At 38.0% G+C, this 24,630-nt stretch overlaps 1 protein-coding gene across 1 annotated transcript; it reads right to left on the bottom strand.

The window, feature by feature from the left end:
• Positions 1-1,622: 1,622 nt before the first annotated feature.
• LOC133522956 (kelch-like protein 5) lies at positions 1,623-12,106 on the bottom strand. Its single transcript, XM_061858458.1, has 11 exons — positions 11,377-12,106; positions 9,304-9,464; positions 7,303-7,505; positions 6,205-6,402; positions 5,220-5,344; positions 4,840-4,897; positions 4,530-4,682; positions 3,662-3,822; positions 2,917-3,124; positions 2,456-2,645; positions 1,623-1,817 (listed from the first exon to the last, which is right to left on the bottom strand). The coding sequence occupies exons 1-11, from the start codon at positions 11,604-11,606 to the stop codon at positions 1,678-1,680; spliced, it is 1,827 nt and encodes a 608-aa protein (XP_061714442.1). The 5' UTR covers positions 11,607-12,106; the 3' UTR covers positions 1,623-1,677.
• Positions 12,107-24,630: the final 12,524 nt, after the last annotated feature.

Below are 24,630 nucleotides of genomic sequence, written 5' to 3' on the forward strand. Positions count from 1 at the left end.
CGTCATCGTGAACCTTGTCGGAATGCACGAAGTTTGATATTGGGCGGTCAAAGGGTTGAGAGCTTAAACTTCTTTCAGCCGTATGGTAATAACGATGACAACTGAGGGCCTACCGCGAACCACGTTCGACGTGTTGCCTATCTGTCACACTTACGAACGAATTTACAAGTGCGACAGAGGCAACACATCGAACGTCGTTCACGGTAGGACCTCTGACGACAGACGAGCCTGGGCGGCGGTTTGCTGTTTTATGAGTAAAGGGGTGTGACAGAAGCGGCAGCGGTCCTACTCTTTCGGCGTTACGAGTGCTACGCTGTAGCACCGTTTTACGCACACGATCGCTACGAGTGCTACGGTATAACGTTTTGTCAATATCGTAGTCTGTCTCGCTCTAACTAGGGGTCACAAAACCGGTTTCACCGAAACCGAAAAAACCGGAAAAACCGGGTTTTTCGTCGATTGAGAAAACCGGCTTTCAAATTTGAAAAAACCGGTTTTTCGAGTTTTTCGGTTTTACACTTAAATACTTGATAGTTGTAAGTATTACTTTGATTATCAGTTTATTACTACTTATAACTTCTTCTATTTGTAATTTCTACTTTTTAGTTTATCAGTAAATATAGAATAGAACATATAATTGAATTAATAAAATTTAGCTAATTGCCCTACCCTACGTATAGTTTGTTTTTCAATACAACATCTTGTAGAGCCAGAATTTGACAATGATCCTATGTCTGTGATAAAAGTCGAAATAGCTCTCTACGAAAACGGAGGTGTTAGGGGCAAAATCCTTTTACAGGTTTATAACAGTTTATTGAAAGTGCCTCCCACCAGTTTAGAGTCCGAAAGGGTGTTTTCGTCAGCAGGATACCTCTGTAACTGAGTGATGATACATTAGACATTCTCTCTATCCTAAGATCCCATTATCAATTCGTAAAGAAAAACCAAAAATAATCGCTTGCCTTGATAGTTGATTTAGCCTACCAATTAGTTAAGTTATTAGCAATAGTCTAATACTAGCAGTCGAACTTTTTATTGTACGAACCACAAGGTAAATGCAAACTATGAAAAATTTAAAATTATATGTGTGCAAACAAATGTGAACTTATCCCTGCAACGAATATCTCTATATGTGGGTTATTATAATGATTTATTCTTAATTGCCTGGCTGAAAGAAGGCGAGAAGAGGGATTATAATTACATTATTTTTTCACTGATCTCCAATTTAGTAACTTAACCTATGAAAGAAATTAATATTGATCTCAAATGTTAAGTGTATTTAATAAGTATTTACTTTCGTATAAGGAATATACCATGTTTTGTGTTTTGTGTTATAATGATAACTATTTGTAGTTAATTTTGCGTTCCAGGAGTGCATGGAGGTTATTATTTTAATTATTTTGTTTTTAATTTTTGTTCCTAATAATTATAAGATATAAAAAAGGTTTTATATCCATTGTTAAATGACTGAATATTAAAGTTTAAATTCATAAAATGCAGTATTTTTCACTTTTTATATGTAAAACCGAAAAATCACCGAAAAACCGGAAAACCCGGTTTTGTAATGTACAAAAACCGAAAAACCGGTTTTCAAAAATACTAGCGGTTTTGTGACCCCTAGCTCTAACATGACTCGCTTACGGGCCGCATGCTAATAGTGATGACGATGGACGATGATCAGAAGAGCCGCGGCGGCGGCACGGCCACCACGGCGGCGCCGGCGCGGCCGGTGCTGAGCGGCGCGAGCTTGCGCCAGCAGTCCGCTTCCGCGTCGTACACTTCCACCACGCAGAGGTACTGCACGCCGTCGTAACCACCTGATGACAGACCATTTATTAATACCACGTCGGTGGTAAAAATGCATACGGCCCGCCTTTTAGCGATCTCCGTGGCCTATAGACGATTGCAACTCGCGTTGCCGTCCTTTTAAAAAACTGTACACTCCTTTTTTGAAGAACCCCATGCTGTAGTCCTTCTAGAAAACCTTGGCAGAGACCTCGAAGCTCAATTCCACATTCGGAGCGTTCGTGTGCACGACCATTAAGATTCCAAGGTGGGAGGGTGAACGCCCTGTCGACGGCGAACGGTGCGGTGGTTGAAGTATAGTTAAAGTTAAATCAGCTAAATTAGAAATTTGTACCTTAATAATACAGAGTCGTCGGTCTCTACTTGCGGTAGGCCTCCAGGTAATATGAGTGCTACGACCGGCAGCGCCTAGCGTTGTACAGAACTCATCCACGGCCAGAATGGCGTCCTCAAACAGGCAGGAGGCGATGGCGTCGCGGCCGTAGTTCAGGCGCGCTAGGAGTATCCATGAGTCAGTATTGGAATCGTAGCGTTCGACGCAAACTAGCCGGCCGCCCACTGCGTGAGCTGAAGCATCGTCTACAACAGGCAGTCTTACAAGTGCTATGAGTGCTACGACTGGCCGGGCTTAGCGTTGTAGACAACTCACCTACGGCAACGATGCGGTCCCCGAGCAGACAGGAGCCGATGGCGTCGCGGCCGTAGCTCAGGCGCGCTAGAAGTATCCATGTGTCAGTGCTGGGGTCATAGCGCTCCACGCAGGCTAATCGGCCGCCCGCAGCGTTAGCCGGTGCTTCGTGACCGCCGAGTGCGTACAGATATCCGCCCGCTGCGCACACCTGCACCAGAATAAATGCAATTTTAACTCGCAAAGTACACACAATTACAGTGGCTTTGTAAGTTTAGCTTTCCTTATTGCAAGTTTAGTGCAAAAGATTACGCGCAGTTTCATACTAAAGACACGCAAAAGGCCACTGATAGTGAGAATTAGGGTCGGTTGCATCAGAGCGCATGTCATTGTTAAAATCAAAATGATCGTTCTCAAAATTATATTGTATGGGAAGTTTTATAGTTCACTGCTGAATGATGTAAGATGAGAAGATAACTTACACTAACTCCCCCGCGCCGGCGCGTCATGGGCGCGCAGTTGGTCCAGTGGTTGGTGGCGGGGTCGTAGCACTCCACGGAGCGCAGGCAGGCGCCGCCGTCGCGGCCGCCCGCGGCGTAGAGGCGGCCGCGTAGCGCCGCTACGCCGCACGTGCTACGCGCGCCCGACATCGGCGACACCATCGTCCACGTGCGCGAGCATGCGTCCCATCTGTCCGAGTAAACGAGATCAAACTCAACATTTTATTGCATTTTACGTATAAAGGCTTTTTAAAACTAAGTAAAGTCTCAACATGAACTCAAATGGTCCCACAATCCACGGGATTGAAATTTGTGTATAAAAATAGCGAGAGCTTTTGACACTCTCGCCGCTGAATTGTGAAAAAATGTATATGTAGCGGTATTGCGCGGTGTTTGTATGTAGGATATAATTTGAACACTGTGCACTGAGTCTTAAAGACTCTCACCGCTCGATTAAGTATTTGGGAGATACGGCCGGCCGTTTCCGTTAGGTGTCTCCCAACTACAGACAAAATATCCAGCCACATAGAGCTTAAGGCTTACAACCCGAGCAAATAGGCGCCAGTCTTTTTCTGTGTAACCAAAGGTGGCGCTATTAGTCCACCCCATGTGTTGCAAAAATTGCTCACCGCCCGATGGAGTTGAGATAGATCCATCCATCATCGGCGCTATGGTGCTCCATGTGAGCGACGTCAGGTCAACTCCACCTAGAAGTAGGAACACTCACCGCTCGACGGAGTTGAGATAGATCCAGCCGTCATGGCCGCCGACGGCGTAGACGGGCGAGTTGGGCCCGTCGCCCAGCACCGCCACCCCGAGCCCGTGCCGGTGCGTGTTCATCGGCGCTATGGTGCTCCATGTCAGTGACGTTAGGTCGAAACACTCCACCTATGAGTAAACAATAAATAAATATTGGACAATCTTACAGAAATTGATCTAGCTTCACAGTAAGGTCTATATGGTTTGTGTTGTGGCCAGAAATCAGTTCAATCATATACTTTTAGACCCGGACAGAGGACTGAATTAACTACAGCAAGAGTTTAAAACAGCCCTGCAATGTGACGGGCCAAAGAATTACTCTTCACTTTTCATTGCAGCTGAATTTAAGCCCTTTATCCAATAATGAATACAGCAGTTGTAGCATGGTCACATTTTTATCCCATGTCACCATGCCTGTCACGTTCTAACAAGTATGTAAGTGCGAAAGTTACAGGCATAATGACAGGCGATAAACATCCTTCCATGCTACCGTCGTTGATTCATATTCAAAGAACTCGGCATGTTTAATGTCGATTATCAATGTCAAGTTGGACGGATGGTTCTCTAATTAAAAATATTCATGTGCAATGTCGCCATATTGATGCTTTAGTGCAGCTGCCTCGAAACAACGGCCCCGAAACTGCCATTTTGGCCAAGTTTCCATCAGAATGAAGGGCGTCCACGGATTCTTACCTAAACGTATGAGAACGTACCGTGTTTAAACTCTTCAAACCATGGCTCCCGCTCTTGACAATGAGCTCGTTCTGCATCACGGCGACGGCACTCTCATGAAGGACGTCTACGAATGCGTTCATTTATTGGCTGTGGGAACGTACCGTGTTTAAGGTCTTCAACCCGTCCCTGCCGCCCACAACGATGAGTTTGTTCTGCATCACAGCCACGCCGAACTGCAACCTTCTAGCTCCCATTCGCATGAAGGGCGTCCACGAATTCGTTCGGGGATCGTACATCTCCATGTTGCTGGCTCCCTGTGTAGAACAATCATTAATAATATTAACCTCTTGTATGCCGGAAGGTAGATCCGTGCAGAAAGTATTGAATTCTAACTAATTGAAATTACAATAAAATAAAATAAACTTACTAACGCATATCCACGGAATGGTTAGTTAAATGAATTGCTCTTACCTTATAGCCATCCATGCCGCCTATAGCTAGCAGTCGTCCGATGGTGGAAGTCCTCGGCCTATCAAAACCAAAGACCAGTTTTTTCCTATTTACTTAACCACTATAAAAATTATGTTTCAAGAAAATCGGCAGTCAGAAACTTTAATTGGTCTGTTCTTTGAAAACAGTTTTAATAGTATAAGGCTGATTTTAAAATAATCAAAAACGTAAAACATGTGTTTATCCTTGCTTTTTCAGAAAATTTTCGTAAATCTCGTAATCTTTCGTATGGCTGCTTATGCTGTAAAAAGGTATCTTTTCTATAGGAAACTAGCATATAATTTATTACTAAATTGCTTTTCACATGTCATCACATAGGTTAATAAAATTGAATGATATACCTGGTCCTGTGTGAGAACAGGAGAGACCGCCGCTCGGGCAGAAGATGCCACTTGACTGCCTCCATGATGAGCGGCTGGCATTCCGGCACATTGCCGCACGCTTGCTCCACTTTGTCGATCAAATACTGAAAAGGTACAATTTGTGTGAAACACTTAAACCTCTTGCGACGAATGACAGCTAATTTTTATATGGATTACCTGTCACGTAAATTGTGTGTAGACATTTTTTGGAAGTCTAGCACATCAATTAATTTAGAAATGTAATATTTAACCTTTATAATATAACGCATAAGGTTGTCAGAAATTATGCAAAATTCAACCGTATCACTTAGAAACAAAGTTCGAAATCATGTGGGAAATATGGGTCTCTATTGTTTCCCCTAAAGTTTTAAGTCATAATGTATTGTTTGTCCGCATTTTCGTAAGACATAATTTGGTTTTTCTGAGAAACGCGTAATTTTTCAGGATTGCCTAAACCTAACCTAACCTATCTTTAGGATAACCTAAGGAAAGTCCTGAAAAGTTAACGGTTTCAGAGTTATGACTAATGATAATATAACTATCATTACATTACTTTCAATAAATATGCCAAACAAAGGGATTAAAGGGATGCGGACAAAGGCTTAAGTTATATAAATACGGTAATAACACTAATAACAAACTTTTAATTTATTTATTTTTAATTAAGCCCTACCAAAAGATACTCGGCGATACTATCATAGGGACCATCACACGCTATTTATCCAAGGCAAGGTATAAACTAATATTGGCCACATTTGCCTTAAAAAAAAAAAAAGTTTCTAAATGGTAATGGTAATGCAGGTCGTTTAAGGAACTTTAAGGAACGTCAAGCGGGTTCAGCAGTGGCTGTGTTTTGGCTAATATTAGACAGTAGCGGCAGCAGCGTGGCTCATCATTACTATATGGAGTTGTGACTGCGTACTTAACTAATTGCTTGCTTACTAGAAAATTGTAGCTAGCTTACCTCAGAAGACAGTAGCGGTAGTTTAATCAACTTCAGCAGCATCGGCAGGTGTTGCTCCCGTTTGGCGTTATCATGTTGCACCCACGTCATCAAGCTCTCGAAGACATTCTCTTCAGTAACCACGTTGAGGTCGTCGGACTTGAGCAGGCTGGCTAGCTGGTCCGCTTGTAGTGAAAGAAACTCTTGATGTTTTACTACCTGAATTAAAAACAAACTGTTCAGGTATTATTTTAAGTACATACCACTTAACTAACAATGAGAATATATGTAGTCGTAAATGCTAATGCGAATGCTTAAAATGATGCAAATATTCGTATATACGAATGCGAATATTCGTGACATCCCTAGTTATATCTATATTTAGCCATTTTGGCTGTCACTACATATTTGATGCAGACTGTACTCTTTCCATTTTTTTCTTCTGAAATAGCCCTGCCCCAATACTCCCTGAGAAAGGTTCTTGGTTAGATGTAGATGTAGTGTAGGGACGCCCGGCCGGAAACAGTTGCGTTCATTCAGCCCAGGGTTGTTGGGTTCTCGGTTATCTATTATATGTAACCATGATAAAGGGTTCCATTCCAGTAGGCATTTGACATCCATGACAATAACACTCTCCCTCTACCTGTTGGATCTTATCTTCATGCACACATTATATGACCAGGCTTGAAAAGACTCCGAGAGTTTTTTAAATGGAGTTACAAATAATAACATTAATAGGTGGCTGGCTCCAGGGTCAGGTGCAGAAGGCGGTAGTCTTGGAAACAGCACGGCTAATCCGGTTCCTCTCTCTGCGATCCTGACCACCGGCAGCTTCGGCTTTGTCCCGCTGCCGTATTTTGTATTGGTTTTGACGTGTTTTTATATTTTACTTTTATTTGCATATTGTAAAAACCCCTAACCTAAGAAGGAAAATAAATAAAGGAATATTAAAAAATAATAATGGAAGTACTTACTTTTTAAAGTTTCAAATACATTGATAATACATTTTTAAGCTATGGTTTATGGGAATATGGATTTCGTTTGAGTAATGGGCTTCTTTCATTTCTCCTTCTCTATTTCTGCCTTTGTTCACCATGATCTTTGATCGGACTAACTTACTTGCATGAAATGTTGATAAGTGTATTCCAAGGCACTCCGATGCAGGCCTAGACAAGACTGTTGTTCCGCAAACAGTCCAATCCCCAGACAGTTGCAAGGATCGAGCTGTTTCTTCAGGTAGGCGCAGCACGCGGCTGTGACTGTGTTGAGCTGTAACAAGCTTGCTGTGGATAGCAGGACTTCCACCGTTTCTTCTCTTAATTCTGAAAGTGGATGTTTGATGAAACTTATTGGGTTTTAAAAATATAAAAACAAGAAAAAACATAATAAATGAAAATTATTAAAACTTCCACTGTACAATAATTTTGTACAGTTTATTTGTAGACAAATTAATAAAAATATATAACCTAAAAACTTACAAAAAAAAGCGGCCAAGTGCGAGTCGGACTCGCCCATGAAGGGTTCCGTACCATTTATGACGTATAAAAAAAACTAGGAACTTACTACATCTCGTTCAAACCAATTTTCGGTGGAAGTTATTTTTTTTAGATTTTTCATTCTGTTATTTTAGAAGTTACAGGGGGGGGGGGACACTGTTTTTCATTTTGGAAGTGTCTCTCGCGCAAACTATTCAGTTTAGAAAAAAATTATATTAGGAATCTAAATATCATTTTTGAAGACCTGTCCATAGATACCCCACACGTATGGGTTTGATGAAAAAATATTTTTTGAGTTTCAGTTCTAAGTATGGGGAACCCCCAAAATTTATTGTTTTTTTTTTTCTATTTTTGTGTTAAAATTTTAATGCGGTTCATAGAATACATCTACTTACCAAGTTTGAACAGTATAGCTCTTATAGTTTCGGAAAAAAGTGGCTGTGACATAATCGGACAGACAGACGGACATGACGAATCTATAAGGGTTCCGTTTTTTGCCATTTGGCTACGGAACCCTAAAAAGGAGTGCTATGTAGCATAGCAGGTGTATGTAACCTATTTTAATTGAATACCTAATTCATACTTAAGAGGAAAGAGGATGGCTGCATCTTCATACAAGCATAGTCCCCATTTTCCTCTCTCTTTCACTCTCTCTCTCACTTTCATATTAAAGTTGAAAGTTGAAATAAATGTGACAAATGTTTATGATTGTGACAACAAGGTAAATCTTATAAAATGAATAAAGTTTTGCAAGGAGTCTTATTGGAATGTGGTTGTTTTAACATGTCAACCTTGACAACAATTCAAAAGATGGCAAAACTAATTGGTGATTGAGATAATAATGCTATATCCTTTACCCTTGTTAAACCCAACCAAGAGTGAAAGAGATGGCATTATAACCTGACTCACCACTTAGTTTTGCGGCAAGTATAATAGTCCCTCTGGACAAGAGTGGCAAGGGACAGTCAACACTGGAAGGTGCTGGAGGTCTACTGAACTCAGATATATTTAAAATAATAACAGATGCTTTCATGTAAAATGTGGCCGTACCTGGAGCAGAGTGGCAATAGATCGGAGAGAGTGGAGAAGGTTGGAGGAGGCCTTTGCCGAAGGGCAAGCAGGCAAAGAATACAAAAGATGGGAAATAATAGAGAGATAGTAGTACTGTTCTTTGTCCTGTAAATAAAGGCTATTTTTTTTCTTTTTTTTTTTATTCATGTAAAATAACTTATTATTATTATATTGTTTACACTAGCAGCTGAAAGCTGATGCGTGTATATCACTGCACTTGTTTATTTTGTATGATTAATGTTCATTTTGATAATTTTAAATGTTTGTCAAGTCTGTTTTTAAAACTATTGAGAAGCATTTATCACTGCTTCTGGTAGTTTATTTCACTTGCGGACGACGCAGTTCGATAGAAAGTGCTTTCTAGGATTGCTTGTGCTGGGAACACGAGTAATCTTTAAGCTGTGGCCTCTTAGACTATGATTCTTGCTCATAACAAACAGGTCCTTTAGTTCAGCTAAGTCGTAATAATCATGTATGATCTTGATAGTTTCAATGAGGTCACCAGATGAGGAATAGCTATTTAAATATATAAATAGAAATATTAACATGTTACCTATAGTGCCGGTATAGCAGTAATGAACAAGTGCCTGCAGTGCCTGGGAGTCCACCCGCTCCAATGTGATCTCAGCCAGCTGGGCTTCCCGCAGTGACCCGGTGAACATAGCAGCAAAGTACTCACTACATGATGTTAATACTATCTTGTGTGCTGATATCCTGTCAGAAGCAATAACAAAACTGTAGTTGTGAAGTATTTTAGTGCCAGATATCTGTTTAAATTGCAATATGGCTTAAATGAAGTAAATTTTTAAAAAATAAAATAAATCATGCATTAGTAAAATTATGACAAAGGGTCTAGCAGGCTAAGTGAACAAGAAGTGCCCCCAACGACGGATTTTGTCGATATTTCTGGGAGTGTACTGTTAGGTCCTAAGGACCCTCCATGCTTAACATCAGACCTCGATTCTCTTTTGTTTGCAAGTTATTCAGGACAACGTAAAATAATTAGGGTATCATTGAAAGTGTCATATTTTATAAACGATTCAAGTTACGTGAACCAAACAAAATTATATTTGATAACAATAAAAAAAAACTACAAAATGCATATTTTTTACCAGCATCCTGTCCTTAAACTTCATTGCAAAAAATAAAAATACTTCTTTCCTTCCAATTTTTTTTTTTACTTTTCGCGGAGGTACACCTCCAAAAAAAATATGCATGAGTAGCCACTAATTCCCACTACATACACATATAAAAATATTTGCACAAATGTTCGTGCTTCATGTCAAAAAAAAACGATTCTCTAATAAGTAGTCACTGGCATTATATGTACAGATAGAAGTACCAGTGCAGTTTGAAGATTAGTGTGTAGGTATACAAACTCTTCTAATAAACCTATTTGGAGTGCATCAACGAGGACGTGTCAGCTTTGATAACATCTGACACATAATATTATCTGCATTTGTTTTTTGCATTTTGTAGTGGAAAATGGAAAACATTAAATGCAAGTCTTGTAAAAAAACATTAAAAAATATCCGTGGGAAACAAAAATGCATAGAAATAGAGCAAGAGGCTGATTTATATAGCAAATGCAGTAATATGTTAATTTGCATAAATGATTTATTGTGTGGTAAGTGTCGACTTTTAGTGTATAAACATAAAGCAGTAGGTTGCAGACGAAGAGCCAGCATCGCCAATTGTTGTGCATGTACTCGCAGAAGTTGATGCTACTTATTGGAGAATCGTTTTTTTTTTGACATGAAGCACGAACATTTGTGCAAATATTTTTATATGTTTATGTAGTGGGAATTAGTGGCTACTCATGCATATTTTTTTTGGAGGTGTACCTCCGCGAAAAGTAAAAAAAAATTAGAAGGAAAAAATATTTTTATTTTTTGCAATGAAGTTTAAGGACAGGATGCTGGTAAAAAATATGCATTTTGTAGTTTTTTTTATTGTTATCAAATATGATTTTGTTTGGTTCACGTAACTTGAATCGTTTATAAAATATGACACTTTCAATGATACTCTAATTATTTTACGTTATCCTGAATAACTCGCAAACAAAAGAGAATCGAGGTCGGATGTTAAGCATGGAGGGTCCTTAGGACCTAACAGTACACTACCAGAAATATCGACAAAATCCGTCGTTGGGGGCACTTCTTGTTCGCTTAGCCTGCTAGACCCTTTATATTCACAATGCAGGTTTCGTCAGGAGGGTACACCCATAAATCAGCAACAGGCATAGTCATTGCACACAAACAATATAGTTATCTGCAATAGACTTCGTCATTTTTAATACACAGTTATTTAAATAGGCCATCCAAATTGCATCCAATTCAAAAGTTCCCTTTCCATGTTGTATAGCCAATGAAATCCCCTGCACCAAATACGACCCGGAGCGTGGATCATAGTCCCTATCCCTAAGTCGGCGACCAAGTTCTTTTACAATCTGTTTGAATTAGGTATTTAGTAAAACAGTAGTCTGTAAGTAGTAAGTCATTTTTAATATGTACATTTTATTTCCTTCCTATTTTTACTTAAATCTAAGGCAGTCGCTGATTACCGTTTACTAATTACTTCCATATTATCGAGCAAACGGTGGGACTAAATAAACACTGGTACCAACCTTGTTCCACCTGCTATTAAAACTACGTCACATAGCTTCTGGGCTTGATAATATCCGTATATATTTTTCAAAGCTGTTTCGGAATGTCCTTTATCACAGTAAAATTCGTCTTGGCTTGAGGCACTCGACAAACTTAACTGGCTAAGTTCTCGAGGCAGGCCTTCGTCGATGGAAGTGGTGGATATGTTGTCCTTAGAAGTTTCAGCTTTCTGGGAGTCACAGCCCGACATGATTTAGGAAGTTGCAAGAGTTTTAACAAAGCAATGGTTTACATTAAATTTACAAACGTTGTTCGTTTCTAAACAAAGCGAATGTATGAAAACAAAGAAACGTCACACACGATGTCAACTGCTTGACACAATTGACATTTCACTTCTTTTTTTTTTACTCGTTCTTCTGGACAGGCTTAAGCTCCCCATTCACACTCCTACATTGCAGTCCGCAACGCCGTCCGCCTTATTGTGTAGGATTGTGTATGCGGTCGCGGACTGCACTGCGCTGCGTGGCGTTTTGCAACACCCAAGTAGGATGCTCTTGGGTCCTACAACGCCTGCAAGGCCCGCCCACCGCTTGCAGTTTAATGGCGAACACTCAAAGACGAAAATCCCACAACGTTTGCAAATAAAGTGACACCGTCATGGTTGAATAAATACACGGGTATCGATTTGCGTCATTCAAACGCTCGTGCTCTATAACAGACGGGCTTAGCGGATAATATCCTTAAACCGTTCCCAGGGTTCTGAGGCCTATACGATTGAAGAAAGTGTGAAATTATGGAAAGTGGTCCGCCGTACATCCGTTAAGGACGCAGGTATAAGTGAGAGCGAGAATAGGGCTGTTTCTATCTACAAATCTTAGGGCAGAATTGTATCCCAATAAATTCTTTTGGATTATAAGAACATGTTAAGTTAAACTACTTTTAGGGGACCTGTAATGACGATATTTTTGTAAATATTGAATTTAAAATATCTTTTGGCACACGTCACGTGACCAAACTCGAAACATCATTGAAGATTCTGATGACGTCACAACTCTCGGATTGACACTGTTGACAGTTAGGCGTTTAACAAAAAATTACAAATGTCAGTTGAGAGTTCGTATCTTCTACGTATGTATGTGGTTGTCGTTGAGATTCAAGATGGCGAAGACGTCTCGAGAATATTTTTTTGTGTTTTGCTCATTTATGTTGTTCAAAGTGTAGTATTGATAGCTTATTATGCAGTGAACTATCGTGGAAGTGTACAGTTAATGAAAAACTAATCTTGAAACGCGTTTAACCATGTTTTAATCAACATCCGGCAATCCATCGTGGCTTTTAGTAAAGTCCAGCTATCTCTTTACTAAAAGATTATATGATCTGTGCTAAAAGCAACTACCGAACAACGTCATGCTCTACGAGCACACTTAAAACTTACAACGAAACTTGACATTGGCAAAATCATCATAGATTTGATGGAAGCCATATTTTAAAAGAAGAAGAAGACGTATGTATGTAGTTATGTGTCAAACCGTAAACTGTGACGTCACACAATTTTCAAAGAGCGTTTTGGGCGCGAAAGCATCTGTCAAAATATATTTTGTTAATTTAACATATTTAAAGCAGTTTTTAGTATAAAAGTTGAATTTTAGGGCAACTTTTAGTTAATGTAGAACGTAATACAAGCGTTTCAAAAAATTGGAAACAACCCTATTCGAGAAACCACTTTTTACTACTGACCAAAGAACTACTGACCGAATCAAGACTAACATTCCGGTACGCTCGTTTGTTAGCTCTATAAATAGCACAAGCTAGCCAACACGTCACGTCACGTCACGTCACGTCAAATCGCACCAAAGGGTCTAGCAGGCTAAGCGAACAAGAAGTGCCCCCAACGACGGATTTTGTCGATATTTCTGGTAGTGTACTGTGAGGTCCTAAGGACCCTCCATGCTTAACATCAGGCCTCGATTCTCTTTTGTTTGCGAGTTATTCAGGATAACGTAAAATAATTAGGGTATCATTGTAAGTGTCATATTTTATAAACGATTCAAGTTACGTGAACCAAACAAAATTATATTTGATAACAATAAAAAAAACTACAAAATGCATATTTTTTACCAGCATCCTGTCCTTAAACTTCATTGCAAAAAATAAAAATATTTTTTTCCTTCCAATTTTTTTTTTACTTTTCGTGGAGGTACACCTCCAAAAAAAATATGCATGAGTAGCCACTAATTCCCACTACATACACATATAAAAATATTTGCACAAATGTTCGTGCTTCATGTCAAAAAAAAAACGATTCTCCAATAAGTAGTCACTGGCATTATATGTACAGATAGAAGTACCGGTATCAGCGTAATTCGTCCCATTCGTTTTTCGTTCATTTCTTATGTCCGTCTCATTCTGTGTTCGTCACTCATTCTTTATTCGTCTCGATCGCTATACGTCCCTATCGTCTTAAGTCCAATTATGTAACCTGTCTCTTTCATAATAAGTCTTTTTCGTTTTTCGTCACGGTCTTCCTAGGACTATGTCTTTGTTTGTGTCTCTCGTTTTTGGTATCATTCACACTTTATCTTTAGTCACTTTCGTTATTCGTCTCACTCTTTTTTTGTCTTTAGTGGTAACTCGATCCGTTCTTTTTTGGGCACGTTCGCTAATCGTCCGGTACTACGTAGGTCTTAGTTGCTATTCATATCTCCTCCGGATCGGAATTGATAAACAAATTGAAGTTTAGGGGACATATACAGAACGGAAAAAAATGAGGGCCCTGAAGGGTCTGGGACTTAGAAAAAATAACTGCATTCATAGCGACCGAGACGCAAAACGAATGTAACGATCTTAGAATTAGACTGAAAATGAATGAGACTAATCACGAATGTGACCAATAACGAATGCATGAAAAAAAATGAGACGAATAAGTGAATGAGACCAAAATCGAAAGGGAATAATTAAGAATGAGTCATAAGAAGACCGTGACGAAAAACGAAAAAGACTTATTAAGAAAGAGACAGGTTACATAATTGGACTTAAGACGATAGGGACGTATAGCGATCGAGACGAATAAAGAATGAGTGACATGAGACGGACATAAGAAATGAACGAAAAACGAATGGGACGAATTACGCTGATACCGGTACTTCTATCTGTACATATAATGCCAGGGACTACTTATTGGAGAATCGTTTTTTTTTTTGACATGAAGCACGAACATTTGTGCAAATATTTTTATATGTGTATGTAGTGGGAATTAGTGGCTACTCATGCATATTTTTTTTGGAGGTGTACCTCCGCGAAAAGTAAAAAAAAAATGGAAGGAAAAAAATATTTTTATTTTTTGCAATGAAGTTTAAGGACAGGATGCTGGTAAAAAATATGCATTTTGTAGTTTTTTTTATTGTTATCAAATATAATTTTGTTTGGTTCACGTAACTTGAATCGTTTATAAAATATGACACTTTCAATGATACCCTAATTATTTTACGTTATCCTGAATAACTCGCAAACAAAAGAGAATCAAGGTCTGATGTTAAGCATGGAGGGTCCTTAGGACCTAACAGTACACTACCAGAAATATCGACAAAATCCGTCGTTGGGGGCACTTCTTGTTCGCTTAGCCTGCTAGACCCTTTGAACTGTAAAAGCTGTCAAAATATTTTGTTTTCTTCAAAGTTTAATGATTAATTAATGTAAATAAATGCATAAAATGTATTATTGTTTAGTTCCTGAACTTAATATGGATTTCGTCAGTGTGGAAAAGGTGTAGTAAAATAACGCATGATACGCAAGTTACGAGAAGCAAGAGCCCACTCTTTGTGAACTGGGATAAGAACACGCACGGAACAATAAGACGATAGGTAGGTAGTTAGTTGTTTTTGAACAGTTTGGTTTTTATTTTTTCATCACACTTGCTCGAAAAAGATCTTATTTTATGCAGGTGTACCAAAGGTCTATATTGTTGCCGCGGGAGTCGTGGATTGTGAAAAAAATTTACGAAAAAAATTTGCCTTCTCCAAATTGTTAACCATTTCTTACGCTCTTTTTTTACTTTTGTTAAATTCCTGTAGATTTCTGCAATCCGTATTTTCCTTAAATTATTTATTTTCTAAATTCCAAAACTGCTCCAATAGTCGAGCCATTACATTTTCGGCGTGAAAGCTAAGTTTCCTTCATACACTTTTCTCAACCATCACTCCATTTCATTCGCCCCATTAAACATTTTTTTCCCTCAGCCAATTTTCACCCGACTCCTTTTTTATTATATATTTCAATAGCCTTTATGCGGAGAGCAGGGATCATCTTAATATTGTTTAGGATACTGTTTAAATTGTGTTTCGTGTTTTATCTATAGATTTTTCGGTCAAAATATTTGTCCAAAATATATAGGGTAAAAGGTTCGTCAATAGGGTTGTTTTCATCTACAAATCTTAGGGCAGAATTGTATCCCAATAAATTCTTTTGCATTATAAGAACATGTTAAACTACTTTTAGGGGACCTGTAATGACCATATTTTTGTAAATATTGAATTTAAAATATCTTTTGACACACGTCACGTGACCAAACTCGAAACGTTATTGAAGATTCTGATGACGTCACAACTCTCGGATTGACACTGTTGACAGTTAGGCGATAAACAACAAATGACAAATGTCAGTTGACAGTTCGTATCTTCTACGTGTGTATGTAGTTATGTGTCAAACCGTAAACTGTGACGTCACACAATTTTCAAAGAGCGTTTTGGGCGCGAAAGCATCTGTCATAATATATTTTGTTAATTTAACATATTTAAAGCCGTTTTTAGTATAAAATTTGAATTTTAGGGCAATTTTTAGTTAATATAGAACGTAATACAAGCGTTTCAAAAAATTGGAAATAGGTAACCCTATTGACTGGTGTTATATATTTTTTGCATATATGTTTAAAATTAAACGTATTCTGTAAAGTGACCTTATTTACTATAAGCGCCAATACCGAACATAGTCGGCTCGTGGGGTACCTCATTGTTACTTACTACTACAAAGAGAAAAAAAAATGTTGTAAATGTGTTACCGTCAACCAAAGTCTATGAAAGATAGTAACTGAATGGAATAAAATAAAAACCTTTAGACACATTTTTATTCTATTAGGAACGAAAGAGCTCGTGATTCTGAGAAGTAATGACATAAAAATGCCTTAATTAAAAAAGTGTAGTCTTCTTCTTCTTCCTCGCGTTGTCCCGGCATTTTGCCACGGCTCAAGGGAGCCTGGGGTCCGCTTGACAACTAATCCCAAGATTTGGCGTAGGCACTAGTTTTTACGAAAGCGACTGCCATCTGACCTCCCAACCCAGAGGGTAAACTAAGCCTTGTTGGGATTAGTCCGGTTTCCTCACGATGTTTTTCCTTCACCGAAAAGCGACTGGTAAATATCAAATAATATTTCGTACATAAGTTCCGAAAAACTCATTGGTACGAGCCGGGTTTGAACCCGCGACCTCCGGATTGCAAGTCGCACGCTCTTACCGCTAGGTCACCAGCGCTTATTATTAAAAAAGTGTAAGTAGTGTAACTTTAAATCAAATAACCCACTGGTGTTTTACTGTATACGGCTGGACCGTAAAATAAAAGTATCGCAGGCCATATTTGACGACCGGTCTGGCCTGGTGGGTAGTGACCCTGCCTATGAAGCCGATGGTACCGGGTTGAAATCCTGGTAAGGGCATTTATGCGTGTGATGAGCACGGATATTTGTTCCAAAGTCATGGGTGTTTTCTATGTATTTATAAATTCTTATATAATATATATATATATATATATATCGTTGTCTAAGTACCTACAACACAAGCCTTATTGAGCTTACTGTGGGATTTAGTCAATTTGTGTGATAATGTCCTATAATATTTATTTATGTACTAATTATTTCAGAGGACTGGCGACGGGCTGGATAAAATCCTTTCGCAGGCCGTACCTCGCCCACCACTACTCTAGGCTGTACTGTGTTTTTCTTACAAAATGCGTGGAAATACAACCTGAAAACCAATAGCAATCTGAAAATTCAATATACGGCGAACAAAAATAAATCGTTTGTTACTGAAATGTCACTGTGCGTGGGCATTGCGAATTAAACTTTCTAAATACACTTGCTTAAAGGTTTTTGCTGTAATATATTTTTCTCAAAGTTGCAATAAAATGTTGACAAAATTTACTTCAAATTAGGTCCGGAAATACTACGTATCCGGTGCGATGAGTATGATATCTATAGGAATTTCATACAGCCTTACCCACCTAGGCCTGTAAGGCAACCTCCTTTTGTTTTTAAACGTCAAATTGTGACACGTCTTGGCATCCAACTATAGAAAAAAACTATAAGCCATATTTTTGGTACGTTATGACATTCTGCCATTAAGCTTTTTTCCTTTTTTGTCTTTTTAGGGTTCTGTACCTCAAAAGGAATAAAACGGAACCCTTATAGGATCACTCGTGCGTCTGTCTGTCCGTCTGTCACAGCCTATTTGCTCCGAAACTACCGAACCAATAAAGTTGAAATTTGGTACACATATGTAAATCTGTGACCCAAAGCCGGACATGTAACTTAAACAAAAGAATATTAAACCTAGGGGCCACTTTTGGGGGGTAAAAGAGAAAATTAAAAATAAAAGTTTTGAAAAATATATTAAATGAAAGGGCTCATTGTAGAAATCTCAAATATATATTTTTTTATAATTTTTAAATAATTAGTTAGGAAGTTATTCACGAAAATGGGCAAAAAATGACAATACACACAATAGTTCTTTATCTAAAGATTACAGGAAAACCTTTTGGCGGTGGGGTTTGGTATATGTACTTAGGTGTTGGGATTGTTGCAAATAAAAAGTTCAGACGCGGTAACAATAATAAATCTATATTATCACAACTCAATACTAAACTAACACTAATTACAATAATAAGTAGGGAGCGATATATAATCGAGCTCGACCGTTAAAGATAGGTACCAAGAGAACACGAGGGAGCGATACGTTATCAAGCTCAACCTGTGCTAATAGGTACGAGACAACCGCACCGAGAGATTACCCCGACAAGTAATGATGGGCCAAATAGCACACACAAAAAGACCTGTGGGACGTCCGATGCTGAGATTTAAAGAGTCCTGCAAGCGTGATATGTAATGCTTTGGCATCAGTACCGGCGGTTGGGAACAACGAGCTGATATGAGACCTGAGTGGCGCAAGGATCTAAGCACCGGCATACAGAAACATGACGATGCCTGGTTTAAACATTTAAAGGGCAAGCGATATAAAGCGACAAATAACACCTGTAGGGCTAAGATGGTCGGCTCTTTATCATTTGTCACCATACCTGTCCCGTTCTAACAAGTATGTAAGTGCGAAAGTGACGGGCATAGTGACAAGTGATAAAAATGGAACCATGATGCCGCCGCTGAACTTGTGACCCAAATTGTTCGTGTGACATATGTGGGAAAAAATGTCGTACTGCCAGTGGGTTGCTAAGCCATAAGCGAAGCTGCATTAACCGGCATAACCGAAGATAATGACGTTGCAAAAATCATCCGACAAGGATGCTGTGGCCATTGATGAATGCTGTGTAAATTTTTGAATCAACAAAACAAAAATATTTTTTAAAGCAATATAGTCAAGTGTTCTGGCTGAAGTGTGTGGAGCGGCGTGGTTTTGATGCCAGTGCAGGTGCCGGTTTCTTGACTTCGGCCGCTTGTCACACCAAGCTGATAATACTTTTGGGGCATTAAGGGTGACATACCATTTCGAGTTAACTGTTCGTTGATCATCCAGCACCACGGTAGCAATATGTCCCGTCTTGCAGAAACATGAGAAAAACATTTGTTTCTGTGTGCTGCGCGCTCGGCGACATTTTGTTGAAGTCGCCTCATCTTCAAAGCACTATACCGTCGACTGCCGCTTTGTTTCAGAATCGAAGTTGGTTTCACCTGTCAGTATGTCGTACACGTTTTTTCTCACTGGCGCCGAACGATTGTATCATAAATTTACACCAATCTACGCGATCCTTTTTCTGACAGCTACTCGTGAATAATTATTGGTAATGCTGCTGATAGTGCTGATCCAATGCACAGTTCTCTCTACGTCTGTAATTCGCCTGTTCTCATGAATATTTTTTACTACGTCTTGCACATTTTCATCAGTAACTGTGGTTGGTGGACGGGGCACGCACCCTTATTAAATACAGCAAACTAATAAAAAAATGTTGCGCGCGAAGACGCAGATCCACTGAAAGTTGTAACTAAAAGTTCATAACATTCTTGAAGCTTTAAACTTTTTTTAAGCCATAATAAATCCTAACCCGAAAATCACGTCGAATATGTTCCATCGTCGCGGCGAATGCCCGCTAGGGTCATTCGGGAAAAAAAAGTATATTTAAAAAAAAAATGACTTCCGCTAACCATTTTTTTTTATACGACGTCGGTGGGAATTAAGCATACGGCCCGCCTGATGGTAAGCAGTCTCCGTAGCCTATGTACGCCTGCAACTCCAGACGAGTTACATGCGCGTTGCCGACCCTAAACCCGCCCCCCCTCGTTGAGCTCTGGCAACTCACCGGCAGGAACACAACACTATGAGTACAGGTGTTCCATTTCTTAATTTATAATTGAATCAATCAAACAAATGAGCATATAATATCTGTTTTATGGCTATTTATATAAATTAACTATGCCATTTCGTTTCTTTAAGCCATACCCCGAAATTAACTGAGTTAAAAAAACACGGCGGCCGATAGGGAGCCACATAAGTAAGTGTGGTAGACCTACGATAACAATATACTCGTACCTAATAGAGTTGTATTATTACTGTTCAATTTTGATATGGCTTTGATATAGGTAGTTAAAACTGTTCAAGTATAACGATCATTGTATGTTATGTTGACACTTCGAGTAGGCGTCAAGACCCCTCTCCTGCATACCGTGACCCGCTTCCCTAAGGAAGGTTTTTGCCTACACGCACCAGCAACCTGACTTCTACGTACTTAATAATAATGTACAATAATGAAGTGGGCAATATGAGCTTATCCCTTTGAACAATGTATGAAAGCAATTGCCTTAGGCGCAGACGTGGGGAGTACCGAAATAAAACTCTCATGTCATCTGGCTGAGGCATTTATTAACATTTATTTTTTGTTTTCATTTTTTATCTTAATACAACATACATAGTAATTAACAATACATAATAAATAGTCCAAAAGTATATTACGAGGTCGACTCGGTAATATTACACCTGACTTATTAGATTATCGCCATATGAGTTGCATACATATTCTGCGAAATGACAAGTCAAGTGAACTCGTGCATGACACGGCTAAACGCAAGAGTCTCAGAGAGTACGAGAAAACTATCAAACTTACATGGTAGGTATGAAGGGCCGTCGCCAAACACGGAGAATCTTGTACATTGATCTTTTATATGTAATTCATATCCGTTTTACTCGCGCGTTTTAGTATTGCCCCACGATAAATAAAGATGAGCGTGTAAGACTCATATATAACTAGATATAATTATGTATACAAAGCACAACGTACGATGTTCTTTGTATTCAGTGACGGGCCTCTAGTTTTGACGTGCAAGCGTGGGGGTCGCTTCACTTGGGAGAGCTCTGTACGACGCCAAGGGAACAGCAAAACGGTGCCCTAATTCGTGGAGCCGTATCTATTTGACAAATATTATGACAATCCTTGGGATTTGATTTATAAAGTTATAGTTCCATGTTGACACAGGACTCTATTAGGTCGACCATCATCCACTGAGACCGGAGCTGACGGCGCAGGCAGATTTTCTTAGACATTATGAGTTTGCCGACCCTAGTTCTGTCCACCGTATGTGCTTAAAAATTAGTTACATAGTTGGGTACGAACATCTTTTTAAATGCACATGCGACGATTGAGATACTAAAGACGACAGAGTTGGGAATCTATACTTAGCCCGAATATGTCTATCTCCACGTGCTATCTTCCAAAGTTACATTTTTATGAAGGTTTTTCCCTGAAATTTAACTTCTTAAAATAATTCATAAACTTGGTTGCAAAAAAATACGATCATATTAACGAAACTTTGGTAAACATTCATTCAAAGACATAAATAACTCGGGAAGTACGATAGGTAAAAAACATCAGAACCCCCTAGCGACATATTTAAGTTTTTAAAAGCATGATTCCAGCATGATAAACAATGTGAGGATGATTCCCTTACGTAGTCCTGTTGGCATCATATTTTCAAAAATGGAATATACCAACGATACATTTTAACAGCTGCGGAGTCAGTGATTGCGATGGTGCGTAAATTAATATTCGTTTGTCTTTACATCGGCAAACGTAACACTATGAGAAAATATATACTATGTAAATCTCTATCTAGTGGTAATCAAATAGATAATATGTATCTACAAAAATAGTTGCATTTTTAAAGTAACAACTACCATCAAGAAAATTGGCGGATGACTTTTTTATATTTTTCAGCATTTAACTTGCATTTTTCTTGCGGAAAAATCTCTGTAGCGTTTCGTCAGTGCATCTAATAATTGACCAAATTAAAAGCATTTCATGTAGTTTATGATAACTACCAAGGGTGACATCTAAAAATATTTTACTTCAACAATAAATATCGTCGAAATAGTTTTCCCATTTGAGCGATTATTGTTAATATATCATGTCTGAGAAATAGGTTGGTATTACAAATATGTACTTTGAACTGAGTTCGGAAGATTCCATGAGCATACGTTGTTACTTCTTGAATATCTGTATTTGTCGCATGTAATTTGCGAAATATAAAAGTGACTAGAAACCTTGATCAACATTTAATTTACCTTCTTACAGGTTAAAGGTACTTAATAAATGTGTAGAAAAATTGTGCTCGTAGTCGTGTGCTTACATAGTTAATTAAATAATGTTTATAACAATAACTAGATAAATATCATAGTGGTGAGGTGCAATGAAATAATGGTGCGAGCCGCGACGCAAACGTAGCAAGAGGCGCGCGCGCCGCGACCTCGCGGAGTTACAGCTTAGGACGACGGTGGACAACGATTAGCACTTCATTATTTTATTTATTCCTACGTACACAAGTATCCATAAAATTGACAAAAATTGCTAAAGATTTCGAATAAAATAGAAACAGTGACAGATCTGTGATGCGGCGTCCACTCTAGTTCAAAATAGAACCTTTTATGTGATATTAGCTTCTGACATTTGATTAATTTTTAATAGTTTGACCCGGCCGTCTAACAGTCTTTCTAGGGGGGATGCCGCACAACGCAAGCATAAATAGGCTCTAGCAAAATTACACGAGGCTAAATAAGTGAATGATCTAGCCGGTCTAAACTAGGTAGGTATAATATAAATAAGACGCGTCCATATTCAATAAATACTAATTTGACATAATACATATTTCATTTACATGTAAATTAATTATAATCACATTGATAGGTACATAGTCTACTCGCGAGATCGTGATTTGCACTTATCCTATAGTATTTAAAATATCACAATAAATTGCTGTGCACATACAAAACAGGCAAATGTCGGTGCAATTACATTAATAATATATCCATTATAGGTAACATACAATCTAATAAAATATATACAATCACACTCCTTGACGACAGAATTAAATTAGTGAAGAACAGTGACGGTATTTAGAAAGACTAACTAAACAAAAAATCTATAGGGTATAATTTGGATAGTGTTTTCAATCATATCAACATCCCTGACATGCCTCTACTAAAAGACACTGGCGTAACATAAAAAATGTAATATAGATAACATAATTATCTTTATGAAGACTGGATTTTATTTGTCTAGTCGAGTTCCTGAATTGTGGTGAAAAGGATTAAAAACCTTTGACTTTGACCCGAGGTTATTTGATTATTAAAATGTTATGAGGTGCCATCCAGTTGATATCTTGTAATTAATGTAGTCGTCTGCATGATATTTCAAGCTTCACCTGAACGGCGCTCTACAATTTTATGTTTGTATCTTGAGAGTTTATTTCAAAGTTGTTTGTGTGAATTTGTTGCCACAAAGATTATGTAATACTATACTAACAGGAATAGGTAATTAATTTTGGTATTGTGAAAAATATACTATATAGTTAAATAATAAAATGTATAATATTAAAAATTATAATGAATATCAAAATAGTTCTGGATAAAGCCTTTGTGATAAACTAAAAACGATAAAGTATAATATGAAACCATATCATCAAAGCAATAACATTAAAAAGTAAACAATTTCCCAAATTATCTGCAGTGTGGTATGTTTGAAATGAATTTTACATGCAAACGATTTAAAAGGGTCTATAAACACCGCCGAGTCTGCTGGCTCAAGAACTCGTGTTCTAACAGACTATAACGTTGTTTATTTGGGTTAAAAGTTGTAACATGATGTTTATATTGCGTCATCTGGATATTGTATTCAAATAAGCAAAGTATAATAGCTAATATTTTTGTATTGCTTTGATGTGCCTCCATAGTTTCAAAATCTTTATCGTGGCAAAAACACTTCAGTTCACATCCTATTCTAACAATAACTACTATTCTATTGCTACACTTTTATATCTATAAACGTTTTGCCATTTATTATATACTTACTGTTTTAAATAAATACTTAATTAATACAGTGGCTTAGCCTCTAAAAGCCTATTTTTTCCATAATAGTAGCGGTCGAGGTTTCATCACTCCAGTGCTATTTGAGGTGGCCTTCAGGACTTAATTATATTATTTAAAAGCAACGTTCAGACACAAAACAAACTTCGCTATAAGTAATTCAGAAGAATCACCAGGTAGATACTTTTTTACTGCATAGTTATTGATTTATTTATTGAAAATAAAACACGACAAGAATAAAATTGTTAGGTTTTCCAAAAATTCTTAAATTTACGGTGCTTATTCTTAAAAATATACTACCTGCTACTTGGTTTGGTGCATTCGATTTCATTAAATACATTTTACCTACCTATAAATGTAGACAGAGCTTCTACAGTACCTATTAGTACATATATTACGATATCCCTAAAAGCTTTACTAATTTACTTTTAAAATATTTACGCAATCGAAAATATTTTTAACTATATTCTCATATACTACTTGCCATTTAAGATTAAGTTTTTTTCTTATATTTTATATAGATACCCCAAACAAAGATACACAGACATATGTACTGTATAACATCGACTTAAGTAATAATTTATTTTTAAATAATATTTTATATCTATCATTATTATAATTACATAGCGGATGTGAACTGGAGGGTAAACA

Source organism: Cydia pomonella, chromosome 11 (genome assembly GCF_033807575.1).
Source record: "Cydia pomonella isolate Wapato2018A chromosome 11, ilCydPomo1, whole genome shotgun sequence".
Classification (NCBI taxonomy): domain Eukaryota; kingdom Metazoa; phylum Arthropoda; class Insecta; order Lepidoptera; family Tortricidae; genus Cydia; species Cydia pomonella.